The 14,162-nt window shown below is 58.8% G+C and overlaps 3 protein-coding genes and 1 non-coding gene across 18 annotated transcripts in view; 2 read left to right on the top strand and 2 right to left on the bottom strand.

Annotated features, from left to right (window-relative positions):
* Window positions 1–14,162, top strand: part of TK2 (thymidine kinase 2) — a 1,024,677-nt gene that overhangs the window by 403,068 nt on the left and 607,447 nt on the right. The gene's annotated exons all lie outside the window — the stretch shown is intronic.
* ELMO3 (engulfment and cell motility 3) lies at window positions 63–6,620 on the bottom strand. 15 transcript variants are annotated; one of them, XM_084959965.1, is made up of 21 exons: window positions 6,329–6,620; window positions 6,155–6,195; window positions 6,001–6,073; window positions 5,748–5,798; window positions 5,388–5,557; window positions 5,203–5,302; window positions 4,943–5,094; window positions 4,563–4,641; window positions 4,402–4,452; window positions 4,194–4,316; window positions 3,973–4,104; window positions 3,771–3,872; window positions 3,562–3,670; window positions 3,317–3,453; window positions 3,054–3,217; window positions 2,832–2,944; window positions 2,645–2,749; window positions 2,470–2,552; window positions 2,303–2,389; window positions 2,003–2,217; window positions 63–822 (listed from the first exon to the last, which is right to left on the bottom strand). In XM_084959965.1, exons 1-20 carry the CDS (start codon window positions 6,404–6,406, stop codon window positions 2,005–2,007), a joined length of 2,163 nt encoding a protein of 720 aa, XP_084816091.1. In that variant the 5' UTR covers window positions 6,407–6,620; the 3' UTR covers window positions 63–822; window positions 2,003–2,004. The 15 variants fall into 15 exon arrangements, with proteins under 15 accessions (XP_084816091.1, XP_084816090.1, XP_084816087.1 ...); XM_084959964.1 differs by lacking the exon at window positions 63–822 and adding an exon at window positions 827–1,535; XM_003126932.5 differs by lacking the exon at window positions 63–822 and having other exon boundaries at window positions 1,904–2,217.
* MIR328 (microRNA mir-328) lies at window positions 3,456–3,535 on the top strand. The gene has a single exon (NR_038569.1). It is a non-coding gene; the product is annotated as a microRNA mir-328 (primary transcript).
* Window positions 6,818–14,114, bottom strand: E2F4 (E2F transcription factor 4). Its single transcript, XM_003126933.7, has 10 exons — window positions 13,687–14,114; window positions 13,161–13,270; window positions 12,859–13,020; window positions 12,493–12,536; window positions 11,692–11,753; window positions 11,184–11,481; window positions 10,486–10,686; window positions 8,083–8,130; window positions 7,829–7,873; window positions 6,818–7,731 (listed from the first exon to the last, which is right to left on the bottom strand). The coding sequence occupies exons 1-10, from the start codon at window positions 14,005–14,007 to the stop codon at window positions 7,616–7,618; spliced, it is 1,407 nt and encodes a 468-aa protein (XP_003126981.4). The 5' UTR covers window positions 14,008–14,114; the 3' UTR covers window positions 6,818–7,615.

The following is a 14,162-nucleotide window of genomic DNA, read 5'->3' as shown; positions in this document are numbered from 1 at the left end:
GAGTCAGCGAGGCTGTTTTCAGGACACATGCACACACAAAAGATACGCAAGAGGACAGCATCTCTGGGTAGGAAGGGTCATTAGAGGTCATCTAGTCCAAGCTCCTCGACAGTGCTGGTGACTTCTCAGGCAGCCCTGACAGTGTCCTCTATGCAGCCACCCACACTTTGTCCACCTATCTGTTCATTAGTTCTAGGAGCAGCCAACTGGGCGGGTTCAGTGCCTGTGGGCGCTGTGTTCTAGGTGGGGAGTCAGAGGTGGGGCACTTTCCCAGTCCCCAGGCCAGCTGGGGAAGGAAATCCATCAACAGGAAGGGCCAGGACAGTATACAGGCTGTGCACACACAGAGAAGGCAGTTCCCATGACTGGGAGCCCAGGGCAGCAATGAGCTTAGCCTGGGAGGTCAAGCAAGACTCAAGTCAGTGAAAAAGAGGAGGCCGGGAATGGGACAAGCAGGCAGAAGGGACCAGGGAGGTGCACAGAGGCAGAGCTGGGGCTGGCGGGGGGTGGGGGCCGGGAGGATACCAGCTTGGACTGAGCTCCGAGAACCCTGAGGTCAAAGGCAGTCTGTCAGAAGGGCTAAACTGCATGTCTGCAACCCATTATCCACTGGCAGTAGGGAAGCACTGAAGAATACAGGAGGGGTGTAGGTGTGTGTGTGTGTGTGTGTGTGTGTGTGTGTGTGTGTGATCACATCAGCTTCCTGTTTGAGAAAGCAGCTGGGGTAGGTGATATTGAAAAGACTGGAGGAGTAAGACAGGAGGCAGTAGGTCGGGAGGTTCTTGCCCAGATGATGGTGGCCTGAACAAGTGACCGGAGACACTGAGAAGAAAGAATCGATGGTATTAGGAGACTTGACTGCATTTGGGATCCCCCGCCCCCACATGCACCTTGAACCAAGAGGAGACTATTCCAGGTGTGAGGGAAGTCTGCACCCACGAGTGGGCATGTTGGCTCTGGATGCTCAAGTCAGAAGCATAGCTGGAGACGGGGAGCAAGAGCTCCCCCAGCACATTCTCCAAAGGGGGGCCCATAGCATCGGTTTTTAGGTAACATGCTGATGGTTAGCACTTAAGATATTTTCAGGAGGCATTGGGAAAGTCAGGTAGTGAGAGGCATGGAGGAGGTCAGAAGGTGGTAGCTGGCAGCTTCCAGCTCACCTGTGGGTCCTGTGGGTGGGTTTGCTCCTCTCTGTCTCCAAGGCTTGGGGTCCATGACCACAGCTTCTGAACCTGACCTCCAGCTGGGCCCAACACCCCCAGGGGTTCTGGTCTGTCCATGGTCCCCACCCATGCTCCTGCAGTTGGGTTTTAATGAGAACATGGGCTTCCTGCACTGAATACCCTCTTACCAGAGTCAGCCCACATCCGCCCACGGGCCTGGGGGACATCTTTTGGAATCTTCAGTTTGCCTTCCAGCAGAAACGTCACATCTCTCCTTTCAAGCCTCTCCCCAGGGGAGCTCCATGACTCACAGAGGACACAAGGGTGGGGCCAAGCAGGGTTGAAGGCTGAGCTCAGACTGTTGGGAGCCTTCTGGAAACACAGTTCCCAGACCAGGCCGCTGTTAATGCTGCCCAGGAAGACATCCACTCAGGGAAATACCCCCTTCCCTGCCACCTTTCAACTGGCTGGCAGCCCCAGAACTCCCTCAGCTGGCACCTTCAGACTTTAGGCCACCGGGCTCGGCAGGCCTAGCACGGAGGGAAGCTGAGGACTCCTCTTGGAGAAAGCTAACAGGGCCAACCTTTTCCCCATGCTCCTTCAGACACTAGGCCCCCCAACTGGAGGGGCCCAGGTTTATGGCCCTGCGCTGTGGCCCTGGCCTGATGTCCACATCTCATTTGCCAGCTATGTGTGAAGGCAGGCTTGGCCTACAACATTCAGAGCTGGCTCGACACATATCCAAGAGCCAAGCAGACTTTATTTCTGCGGCAGCCTCTGCTGGTCAGGAAGCCTGTGCTTCTCTCCCTCCACCTTTTGTGACTCTTGGCCAACCTTACTGTCAAGGTTCAGCGATGCTGCAGTCATAGCAGAAGTTGAAGTTGGTGGGGGGCGGGGGGATGGGGGGTGGCTGCTCAGGGATGGGCACGTTCTCCAGCTCCAACAACCGCAACTTGGTCTCCATGGTCAGCAGCTGCTCCAGGTCCAGCCGTGTCTGCTCACTGCCCATGGGACTGCCCAGCAGGGCGCTCAGCCCGTCTGTCCACAAGTGGAACTGGGGACAGGCCGGCTCTGTGAGGGCCTGCCCGTCTCTCCCCCTGCCCGTCTGCCCGGCCTGCCCAGCCTGTCCAGACACTCACCTCCCGTTTGGATGGGGCGACGAAATTGAGGTAGGCCTCTTCCTCCCCATGGTCATAGCTGACCGAGAAAGCTAACTCACAGACGTCCTGGGGAAGCAAGGGAGCCAGGAGCCCTGAGCGGGGGGGCAGCGCGGGCAGGAGGGGCCCCTGGTCTCCACGGCACAAACCTTGTTCTGCTTCCCCGAGCCCTTCTCCCGGACGTGGGGGCAGTCTTTGCCTGTCAGTAGTGCCCTGATGTCGGCCACAGGGACTGTGGGAAGAAGGCTAGACTGACCCCGGGGACCCGAGGCGGCCCGGGGCGTGGGGCGGGCTGGTGTCTGCCGCCCACCCTGCCCTCCTTACGCTGCTCGGGCAGGCTCTCGGCAGCGGGTGGGCCGGCACCCTCCTCCACATCCCCGTACTGCAGCACCTTGTGGTTGGGGGACAGGCAGCAGAACCACAGCTTGTCTGTGGGCACAGAGATGTGGTGAGAGGGACGCTCCCTGACCCCAATCCAGCCGCCCTCTACCCCCGCTGCCCACGCAATGACCCTGGCGCCTCCGGCTGCTGATCTTGCGGAAGAGGGTCCCCTCGCAGAGGCGGAGCAAACGCTGTTGGCGGATCAGGCCCATGAGCTCTGGCTTCAGCTTCTCCCGCAGCTCCCTGGGTGGGGGAGGGGACTCGCTGACCAGGACCGACCCCGGTGAGGTCTGTGGGGCAGCACGGAACGCAAGGAGGGCGCTGGGACTGGGACCCATCCCCACCGACTCACAGAATGGGAGGGGCCAGCGTGCCTTCCTGGTGCAGCCGCTCCGTCTGCCGCAGCCGCAGCACCTCCCCGTAGGTGAGGGCATTCACCTTGGTTCGGAAGAGCTCCAGGGAGCTGGGCTTCAGGGCCAGGGTGCGGGCCAGCTGTTCCCGCACCACCTGCATGACCTGGGGTCACCCCAAGCTAGCTCAGGGCCTGAGGTCTGAGCCCCAGCACCCAACAGGCCCCTGGCCTGGCCCAGGTCTCCCTGCTCCTGCCCCACACACCTTGTCAAAGTCCTCCTGAGTGGCCCGCATCTCCTTCCAGGTCTTATTCAGCAGCTGGATGCTCACACAGAAGAGCTCATGGAAGCTCTGGTCTTGGCCGAAGAACATAGGTGAAAAGTCCTGGGCTGTTTCGGAGCCTGGAGCGGGGGGGCAGGAGGGGCTCAGGGAGAAAGTGTGTGCCGCCCCTGGCCCTCTCTGCCCTTCCGTCCCCCGTTCCTGGACACGCTGTGCCCGGTGCTACTCACAGGGCTCCCCAACGCGGAGCAGCTCACACAGCAGCACCGTCAACTGGATGCTGCTCCGAGCAAAGGGACACTCGTGCTTGTCCTCACGGCTGCTGTTCTCCAGCACAAACTGGGTGGTGGGAGCACAGGATGGGGGGAGTCACGACGAAGCCCATGGAGACCTGGCCCGGGGGGCGTCCTGCTATTTTGCCCCGCAGCCCATCACTGACCCGGCTGTAGGCACTGGGTGCGTGTCTGGAGAAGTAGAGCATGTTGTCCAGGGCCAGCAGGCCAGGGGGCACCCGCTCCAGGTCCTGCGCGGGGTTGCTGTTCTGGGAAGGGGGACAGGCAGCTCAGGAGGGCCCCTGGCCCTCTGGAACAACACCAGCCCCGCTTGAGGCTGGGGCAGGGAGCTGTGTAGGGGTCACTCACCGAGAAGCCCAGTTTGCGGAACTCGCGGGCACAGAGGGAACGGCGACGATCAGCACTCAGCCCAGAGCCCAGGGACTCCCCCTCCGGCTCAAAGGCAGCCTGGCGCAAGGCCTGCAGCTGCTCCCGCTGCTCCTGGGGTCATTGTGGGAGGGGTGTTAAGACTGAACATTCAGGGCCAAGCTCCAGCCATCCCCAGCCCTGTGCACCCCAAAGGCACCCACCTGGCTGTAGGGGTCCAGTGGCGTCCGCATGCGCGGCTCCAGCAGCCCCAGTGTAAGGGCCTGCAGTACGTACAGGTGGTGAGCCATCTCGTCGCCCAGTGGCGTTGCGCTGTGGATGATGTTCTGGAGGAGAGCCAGTCCACAGGTGTGAGTGTGGGTCCACGGAGAGAGGAGTGGGCAAGGGTCTGCCTGGCCTGGTCCTTCCTACCTTGTAGATGAACTGGCGAAGGTTTCTCTGCCACAGGTAGTCGAGCATGTGCTAAGGTGGGTGGGAAGGGGTTTCAGGTGATTAAGCTCCACCATGAGCACCCATCCTGGAGGCCAGCTGTGGAGCACAGAGCCACTAGCAGCCGCTGGATGAACACCCACCTTACGTTCAGCAGGGCTGGCTCCCTGCAGCAAAGCTGTCAGCAGTGCCATGGCCTTGGTTTGCAGCTGCTGGTTCATCCTGGAACAAGAAGAGGGCTCGGCTAGGAGTTCCCCCTCTGGCTCGGTGGGTTAAGAATCCAACGGCAGCAGCTTGGGTTGCTGCGGAGGCACAGTTTCCACCCCCAGGCTGGTGCAGTGGGTTAAAGGATCCAGCACTGCGGCAGCTGGGGCATGGGGTGTAGCTGCAGTTTGGATTCAATCCCTGGCCTGGGAACGTCCATATGCTTCAGGTACCCACCCCCACCAAAAAAGAGGCCTCAGCTGGCCATCCAGGGTCCAGCCCTGCTCCCCTCATCTGTACCCCACTTCTAGACACTTACACCTGTAGGTGCACCAGCAGCCTATCCAGTGGCACCTCACTCTTGACCAGCTGGCCCAGGGCAGGGCTGCTCAAGGTGACACTCTCTAGCAACCCCAGGGCCAGGGGCTGCACAGATGCATCCATCAGGTTCATGTTCACATAGCACACCACCTGTAAGAGGAGCAGAAGTTGTCACCACCTCATCACCATGGATGGCCAGACCGTGACACCATGCCACTGCCCCACTCCCACCTGCTGCCTCTAGAAAAACCCACCCACCTTCCTAACAAAGGGGATGCTGAGCGTCTCCCAGGACACCACGCCATGCTCCATGAGTTCCAAGAAGGCCCTCAGTGCAAGGGCTAGCAACTCCCCTAGGCTGAGGGGACATCTGGGGCTGAGCAGGGCCAGACCAGGACCACCAGCCCCACCATGTCCACCACCCACCACAGCCCTGGGCTCACTCATCCCCATCCTCAATGATGGTGCCTATTCTCTGAAGCCCATCACGGCTGATGACCTCCCGGGCAAAGGTCATGTCTGGGGCCAGCACGACGAGATGCCGCAGGGCTTCCCGGCGCCCTTCAGGACTCTCACTCTGCAGGCCACCTAAAAGCCGCTCAGCCTCAAGGTCCTGGCAGGGGTGGGAGCAAGAGCAGAGGTGAGGAGGGAAGGAGTGGGAACCGGGGATGTGGGGAACTCAGGTGTCCACTAGGTGGGGCACTGCTGGGCTGGAGCCAGGGCTGGGGCCTCCAGACCTAGGGCAGAGGTGTAGGTGGGCAGAAAAGGGCAGAGCAGAGGGGCAGGGGCAGGAGGGGCATTACTGGGGCTGTGCTGAGGCATAGGATACTGCCATTCTTGATCTCCATGCGGTTCTGGAAAAGATGGCAGAAAATAGACGTCAGGAAGGGCTCCGAGAATTGGTTAATTAGTGTTGTTGAGGAGGGAGGATTTGGGAGTCAGTAAAAGAAAGAGGAGGTTCCAGATAGGAGGACGATAATTCTGAGGAGTCAGGGCCAGGTGGGTTAGAAGGGGTCGCAGAGTGGAATGTGGGGCAGAGGAGGAGAGGGGACTCACGTTCTCAGTGATGTATCTCCCGTGCCCATCAGCAAATTGCAGGGCATAGCGCTCAGAGTGAGGCAGGTTCCACCTGCGGGCAGCAGAGGCTCAGCGAGGCGGGAAGGGCGCCCCCTCCCCACCCCCGCCCTCCGCCCCGCAGGCCCACACTCACGCCTCGCACACCTCCTTCAGCACGGCGGCCAAGGGTTTCGCCTGCAAGGAGAACCGGGCGGGAGTGGGGAGGAGTTGGGGAGGAGCCTGGGGGAGGGGTGGAGTGGGCCGTTTGAGGGGAAGGGGGCGCCCCGGAGTTAGGTGGGGTGGGGGGAGGACAGACAGGCCCGGCGACCTGGTCCAGCTGGATGAGCTGCGGGATGGCCTCACGCATCTGGACGGCGATCTTCACCACATTCCGCGAGGGTGCCATGGTCTAGCCGAGGTGGGGGCCCCCTGTACTTTCCAGATGTGCAACCTCCCGGCCGAGGGCACACCTGGTCTGGGTGCCCTGAGCACGAAGGCGGTCCTCAGTCCGAGGCTTGGCTCCCGGGGCCCGCACTTAAGAGCCCAGGCTCCTACTCCTGACAAGGCGCGGCGGCCTTCCCAAGGGAGCCAGAGCCGAGGCCAGTTCCGGGTTGGAGTCCGGGGGTAGGAGGGTAGGAGGGCGCCGGCCCCGCCCCGCCCCGCCAAGGCGGCCCGTCCCGCCCCAAGGTGCGGCAGGTGGGGGTGGGGAGAGCTGTCAGCACAGCCACGCCTCCTCTCCCAGAAGGGTGACCCGCCCAGTCCCAGTCCCGATCCAGCAGAGTCCCAGGGCGGGGCTCCGAAAGAACCAGATCAGAGATAGCCTTAGGCACGGTCTTTATTCACTTGGACACTGTACAAATATTACAATTTCCTTTTGCTGCAAAAAGTATAAAAATAATCTTTATATAGGAATCCATTTGTTACTGCAAATCTTTCTAAATCTCTGCAAATGGCTCTAACAGGGTAAATGAATAAACAAGAGGGTGGCTGGGGGCAGACGGAGATTCGGCCAATCCTCAGGGACTCACTCGCCCAGATTCCCAGCTGGAGCTCTCTGCTCCTTCCTGTTGGCAGCCTTACCACCACCTACAGGTCCTCAGGGCCAGGGGCCCAGCAGAAGGGGGCACACGAGAGGACCAGGAGAGCTGTATGACTGCGTGTGGGCAGAAGCGAAGGAGGCTGGGTGGTGCTGGCAAGTACCCCATGCTTCCTCCTGGAGGGGACAGGGGCTGACAGGTACCAGACAGTGGGGCTGGACAAGCTGCCCTATGAGGGTGATGGAGGGTCCTCGGTTCTGTGCCACTGGGTGGCAGCTGAGCCTCAACTCTGGGAGGGCCCAGGGAGGGTACTAGGTAGGGGAAGGCTCCAAAACAGGAGAGGCAAACACTTTGGCTCCACGTGGAGTGGGCTAAGCCCCTTGCCCCTGCTCTGCCAGCACCGTACAGGTGTTGGTGCAGGAGTAGGACTTGTGGCCAGAACTGTGCAGTGAGGGAAGTCTGGGGAAGCCAGGAGTCTGCAGCTCTCAAGCTGTGTAGGGATGGGGTCGGGGAGGTCCCCAGGCAGCCCCCAGGTCAGACAGTCTGTGTCCCAGCCACAAAGGGCATGCCCTTGTCAGTCAGAGGTTGAGAACAGGCACATCAAAGAGGTCACAGACACCTTCACTCTCGTCCAGGTTGTAGATGTAATCGTGGTCTCCAGGGGGTGGAGAAAGGCGGAGGAGGGGTGCAAACACTGCGGAGAGGGACAGGCTGAGGCCCCAGAGCCAAGATCCCACTCAGGAGCCACCCAAACCCTGCCCACACTCACCCCCACCTTCCTGGGCACCTACCTTCTGAGGACATCAGCTCCTCCAAGAGCTCTGAGTTCATGCACTCTGGGGGTGGAGGGAGAGCGCAGTTACATCCTGGCTCCCACCTCTCCACCCGCCAAAGCCCATGAAGGGGACCACCCAGCCATCAGGAACGTTACCCTTTGCCCAGGTACCAAACACAAGCATAAGGTCCTCAGAAGGGCAAGAAAAGAGCCCTAAGACCCAATGAGCTGTACCCCTCACCCCAGCCCCAGGGAGGAACACAGCCCTACCTCGCGTGGGATCAAAGATTTCTGACAGCTCTTTGGGGAGTTCCAGGACTGAAAGACAAGAAAGCCACTCTCAAAGCACAGAGGGCCAGCCAGGTCCCACTCTAGCCCCCGCTTCCCCAGATTCCACACCACCCACCTGGGGGCTCCACACAGCTCAGACATAGGTCTTGCACCAGGCCAAGCTGGTCCCCCCAGACTGTAATTCCTCAGTGCCGAGCCCAGGGTGCCAAAGGCCCAGGGGAGGCAGCTGGCACTGCCCCTTCCAACTCCGCAGTTCTGCTGAAAGGCAGTACATCCTCTCCCTTTCTGGGCTCAGTGTGCACACCCCGGCTGACGGAGGACACTCTGTCTGAGGGAAGATAACCTGTCCACCCTGACCTGGCTAATAAGCACCTCTTTGGTGCCGGGCTCAGAGACCACACCCCAGGCCACATCTGGCAAAGGAGAAGGTGCTCTTCAAAAGGGGACAGTGCTACAGGGTGACAACATGGCTCCAAAGGTCTGACCAGGAGGATGCACATGGGAAACGGGAAAGAAGCGCTGGAGCTGGATTTCACATGCCAGTTTAAGGGCTCTGGTTTTATCCACCAGACCTTAGGAAGCTGTTAAAGGTACTTTTGTAACAAAGAAACACCGCAGTCAAGCTGTTTGTGACAGATCCTTGTTGGAGTAAAAATGATGCTGAGGGACTTAGGAGAGCGGTGGCTGCAGTGATCCTGAATGCTGAGGATACAGGAGGCCATCAATGGGGGTGTCTGGGAGAAAACTCACTTAGCTGATGTGGGATGGGGGGAAAGAGAAGGACAGAGGAGGAGACAGAGTTGAGGTGACACCCAAGTGTCAGGCCTGGGTGGCTAGAGCCAATGGTCGAGTACGCACAGAGGTGGAAAAGCAAGTTTCGGTTCATTGCAGCTCTATTCACATCAGCCAAGACATGGAAACAACCCAAATGTCCATCGACAGATGATTGGATCAAGAAGACATGGTACTTATACACAATGGAATACTACTCAGCCATCAAAAAGAACAAAATAATACCATTTGCAGCAACATGGATGGAACTAGAGATGCATACTAAGTGAAGTAAGTCAGAAAGACAAATACCATACGATATCATATATCTGGAATCTAATGAGCAGTACAAATGAAATTTTTCCACAGAAAAGAAATTCACGGACTTGGAGAACAGACTTGTGGTTGCCAAGGGGGAGGGGGAGGGAGTGGAATGGACTGGGAATTTGGGGTTAACAGATGCAAACTATTGCCTTTGGAACGGATAAGCAATGAGATCCTGCTGTATGGCACTGGGAACTATGTCTGGTCACTTATGATGGAGCATGACAATGTGAGAAAAAAGAATGTATACATCTAAGAGTGACTGGGTCACCTTGCTGCACAGTAGAAAACTGAGAGAACACTCCCAATCAGCTATAATGGAAAAAATAAAAATCAGTATTAAAAAAAAAAGGAAAAGAAAAGCGAGTTTCGGCTGAGCACACATGGGAGTGAGATGCCTGTCGGCTGTGCACAGGAAGGCACGTGGACACAGGAAGTAAAGTTTTTAGGCAAGAAACCTATACACAGATGCTGGGAATCCATCTACTCAGAACTGGGGCCTTCCAGAGGGATGGACTCTGAGAAGCCAGATTTAAAGGAATGCCAGAGAGAAGTTACAAGAAGAAGCCAGTTAGGAGCCAAGAACCAAGAGCTGACATCATAAATGGCAAAGGCGAAAAGGCACATCAAGACAGAGCAAGAGAGCACCAGAGCAAATCAGCCCCAAAACCCGCCAGCACTGGCCGTCAGGACTAGCAGCACTGGCGTGGCAGGGGGGGTGGGGGTCCTGACTGCTGCATCCTCCAGCTGACTGGGGGACCTGGATATGGGACAGAGTGGAGATAACTTTTTCAGGAAGTCCAGACAGAGAGGATACAGGGAAGATAAGAGAGGGGGACACAGGGGACAGACACTGTGTCATTTAATGAGGGAGACTTAGTGGTGCTTGTGGGCCTAAGGGGAATGAGTCCTGGAAAAAGCACTCAAGTCACAAGATGGAAAGGAGACACCAGGCAGATGGCATTCCCATTCTGAAGAAGACACTGCCCACCTGTGGGGCCTGAGGCCACATTGCAGCCCTTTCCCCAGGAGAGTGCTCACGCTGTCCTGAGTCCTGGAGGTGGTAGACAGGGCTTGGGGAGGGCCAGGGCGTTCTGGGTCAGCCCAGGAAGCGGGCAGAGGGGCGCTCTGGCTGGCAGAGTTCTGGTGGATGGCAGGGGGTTGGCTGTGGGGCCAGCCAGCTTTGGCTGAGGAGTTAGGAGAGCTGCGTTCCAGGCCCAGTTCTGTTTCTGACCTAGGACTGTCTGAGGCTGGGTTCTCCCTGCTCCCAAGGGGACAAGTACTCACCGCCTGTGGGGTCTGCCTTGATGGGCTCAAAGGAGGTAGAAGGGTTGGGTCCGGATGAACTGCTATTGCTGCTGCTGCTGCTGCTGCTGCTGTCCAACAGGGCAGAGGACTGCAGCGGCCGGGTATCCAGCGCTGTCGGGCCCAGTGGGAGGGAGCCCAGCTCACCACTGTCCTTGCTATCAGTTCCAGGGCCACCACTCACTGCAACCACACACCCCAAACCCAGTCACTTGGGAACAGGAAGCAGGATATCGAAGCTGGCTGTTCTAGAACCCACAGCCAAGATGACTATAGCCCTGGTTCCTGGGCCCAAGGAGAATTAGGCACTGCCAACCACTCCCAGGAAAGTAACATCAAAAATCTCACTGAAGAAGACAGAGGCGTGAGTCCTGCAGGAAGGAGACTCATGGACATGGCCACTGTGATCACACTTCAAGAGGGGATGCCAGGTCAAGTGAGACGTTGGCAGATCTGGGGGGAAACTGCCAGCACTAATGCCCTTTCGCATAGTCAGAACTTCCCTGTTATAAAGGGTTCATTCGCAGCACTAGTGAGGAGAGGCCAGTGCGTGGGGTGAGGGCAGGGAGAGACAACCTGCCCCAGAGTCTCCTCCAATCTAGAAGGACATTCTGTCACACAGAGGTATTGCCTCCAGGGCCCCAGAAATCACCCTGTCACCAACTACCCATGTGCCTCACCTGTGATCTCAGCTGCTGGACCGGCCACCCCCTGGGCCTCAGTGCTGCCGGAGGAAGGGGTCGAGGTGGTCACCTGGGGACTGCTTGGCCGTGAGGCATCCTGGGGCTGGGCCAGGGCAGGCTTGGGCAGAGGGGGAGGGGTAGAGACAGCAGGTGGGCTCTGGAGCAGATCTTCAGGTGGCGGCACAGGCACCGCCACGGGTGGTGAGCTCCATGCCTCCTTGTTCACCAGCAGCACCTCGATGGGACCACTTACACTCTTCAGGTGAATCTGGTATTTCTTCTGCCCATTGAGGCCCTGGAGGTGGGGGTGCGGGATGGAGGAGAGATGGAACTGGAAGCAGGCTTGGCTCCTGCTGAGCCAGTGTCCTCTCCCACCCCAGGTTGCCGTTCTCCCAGATAACCTCAAACCCCAGGCCACCCCCTACCGACCCCACCCGGGACTTATCGGGCTCCGCAGCCAGCACCCGCCCTCAATCCACCCCGCCTGACTGTGCTGAGCACCCACCTCTGGGATGGGCACCTCCAGGCTGGTGCCTGATGGGGCCCGGATGGCCAGGAGGGTGTCTCCTGGAATGACAAGGAGGATGGGTCAAGATCCACCGGCTCAATCTGAGCTGAGAAGGGGGTACCTGTCCCTTGAAGCAGGGAAGGAGATCATGGGCTTGGAGGGGCTGCACAGTAGGCTTCACTCACCCCCTACCATGAGAGGGCAAAGAACTAAAGCTTTTCTCCTCCTAAGAGTCCAAAGGTCAATAACCAGAAAATCTGGGTTCAGACATGGGCATCTATCTGAAGGATGCTCGAAGGATTGCTGGCCATGGGCATCTCACTCGAATGATGGGGTTGCTCCTTACACAGAGATATTCTAGTCAAGGCCAATGTCCCTTGCCCAGAACCAGCCTGGAAGATGCAAGACTGAGAAGGAACAGTTCCTGTAGCTACAATGCATCTAAACTAACTCTAGGTTGGAAGTGGGCACCCTTGTCCCCTGCAGACAGGCATGCATGTGTATGTGCACATTTCCCCTTGTGTGCTTTTGTCACACCTGAGAAGCCAAATGTAGGGGACAGTGTAGATGGAAGCTGACCCAGGACCCAGTCCAGGGTTCTTGAACCCTCTCAGTGTGGTTAGCTTCCACAGAGTCCCAGCAGCCCTCAAACCCAGGACTTACCCTGTCTGATTCTTCTTTGGGCAGGCCCCAGAAACCCACTTAAGAGACAAAAATCTCCTTGGGCAATAAGGGCACTATTCAGGGCTGTGGCTCAGCCCAGCCACCCCCATCTCCCCCCACCCAGGCTCTGCTCACCAGCAAAGCATCTGCAGATGTCCTCATGAGTCACGTAGGCCAAGGTGTGGGGGTTAAGGAGAACAGCTGATGCCCTGCCTATGGCAACAGATAGGAGACCACGGAGAAGACCCAGCTCTTGCGGAGAGGTCTGACAAACATGCCCTTAAGGAAAGTCCTGAGGCCTGGGGTCTACATGAGAAGGGATCACAGGCCATGACTGGTAGGGGAGAAGCTCTGAGGAGGGAGCCCGAGGCTGAGGCCTGACCAGAAGTTGAAGGACCATCCTCCCAAGAGGGATGGGGCCTAGGGGACCACAGAGCAAACCCAACTGGACTAGAGGGCTCCCTGCCCACCCCCCCAGAGCAGGGACCGCCAGGAGGATATCAGCTGTTCTGCACGTCCTCTGTGACGTTCCGGATGCTCTGCTGCACCCACACCTTGTGTTGGTCTAGTTCTTGCTCCCGCTGCTGCAGCTCCTCGATCTCTGCCTTGAGCTCAATCAACTTGTCCGCAATTTCCCGTGTATTGCAGCCAGGCCCCACACCCCTGAGCCCAGGGAGTGGAGCTGAGAGGGGCTGCCAGGAACTCTGGGTCCCATGGCCCCTGCTCTCTCCTCACCCTCCACCCCACACCCTTGACACTTTTGGGTAGGAGGTCTCACTGCCCTCCCAGGTGCCCCCACTCACTTCCACTGGATGCTATTCTTGGATTTTTTCTCGATCAGCCCGATACCTTCCAGCACGTTAGTAATGTCATAAATCCGTCGCTTCTGGCGCACAGCTAGGGTGTCAGCTGCCTGGCAGGCAAAAGATAGTGGGGAATGCTCAGCCCCACTCTCAGGTGAGACATGGTCTGGAGTAGTCTGGAAAGGGGGTGATCTGGATTCTAACCCTCCTCCCAGGCACTAGAGCAGCTCAGGACTGCGGGGCGGGAAGAGGCCTGGCGCAGCCTGAGTTGATGTTCTGATGCTCCTCTCCCTACACCTGCCGGGGAGGGCCACGAGGACCAGAACCTGCAGCCCCAAGTCTGGCATACAGCTGACACCCAATGGCCTCGGCCGAATGAATGAAACAGCTCCCGGCCTCCCTCCTGTGAGGAAGCACATGTATGGCGGCCTGCTCTGATGGCTCAGCTGGCCCGCCTCGGGGGTTCCCGCTACCGGCCTAGGCCTGGTCCACTATCCCCCCTGTCGCCCCTTGGCCCGGGCCGCACCAGCTTGAGGTCAAGCACGCCGTCCTTGGCTTCCTGCAGAAGCGACACGAACTTGGTAGTGAGAAGTCCCAAGCTCTTCTCGTGCCGGCTTGGGGTGCCTGGGGGCGGCGGCGCCTGTGGCCCGGCCTCCGCCATCGCGCCCGCCCGCCGCCTCCCCTCAGCCAGGCCAGGCCAGGCCGGCGCCGCCGCCACTTCCGCTTCCGTTCCTGGCCGCCCGGCCGCCGGCGCCAGCGTCGCTGTTTCCGCTTCCGCCCCGCGCCCTCCCAGGGAATCCCACACAATTCCTCTATGCGGAAACGGCCGAAAAATTTCGGGGACCATCAACAAATATCCAACCGCCGAAGAGGACGAAAATCAGCCCGGGATCCTGGGAGACAAACCTCCCAGGATGTGGAGTCTTGAAGAAGGATATGGAGGAAGTCGTTGGGCAGCCCTGGCAGTAGAGACGAGGGAGTCACCAGAACCTTCCTAGCTAG

The sequence above is a fragment of the Sus scrofa genome, chromosome 6, assembly GCF_054392235.1.
Source record: "Sus scrofa isolate SSC_HxYL_T2T_F1_AM1 chromosome 6, Sscrofa_HxYL_maternal_Yorkshire_Landrace_v2.0, whole genome shotgun sequence".
In the NCBI taxonomy this organism is placed as follows: Eukaryota; Metazoa; Chordata; class Mammalia; order Artiodactyla; family Suidae; genus Sus; species Sus scrofa.
The sequence above is the reverse complement of the archived record's forward strand: the minus strand, read 5'-3'. Positions and strand labels throughout refer to the sequence as shown.

What these genes read in the sequence shown, in the direction of transcription:
- ELMO3 (XM_084959961.1), bottom strand. Translation starts at nt 6,406, where the DNA reads ATGGCACCCTCGCGGAATGTGGTGAAGATCGCCGTCCAGATGCGTGAG. An exon ending in CGAGAGCCTGCCCGAGCAGC is followed by an intron (nt 2,553 to 2,644) that starts GTAAGGAGGGCA and finishes TTCTTCCCACAG; the next exon opens with TCCCTGTGGCCGACATCAGG. An exon ending in TCGCCCCATCCAAACGGGAG is followed by an intron (nt 2,218 to 2,302) that starts GTGAGTGTCTGG and finishes GCCTGTCCCCAG; the next exon opens with TTCCACTTGTGGACAGACGG.
- E2F4 (XM_003126933.7), bottom strand. Translation starts at nt 14,007, where the DNA reads ATGGTCCCCGAAATTTTTCGGCCGTTTCCGCATAGAGGAATTGTGTGG. An exon ending in TCCAGCAGCTGAGATCACAG is followed by an intron (nt 10,687 to 11,183) that starts GTGAGGCACATG and finishes GTGTGGTTGCAG; the next exon opens with TGAGTGGTGGCCCTGGAACT. An exon ending in CAAGGCAGACCCCACAGGCG is followed by an intron (nt 8,131 to 10,485) that starts GTGAGTACTTGT and finishes CTTGTCTTTCAG; the next exon opens with TCCTGGAACTCCCCAAAGAG.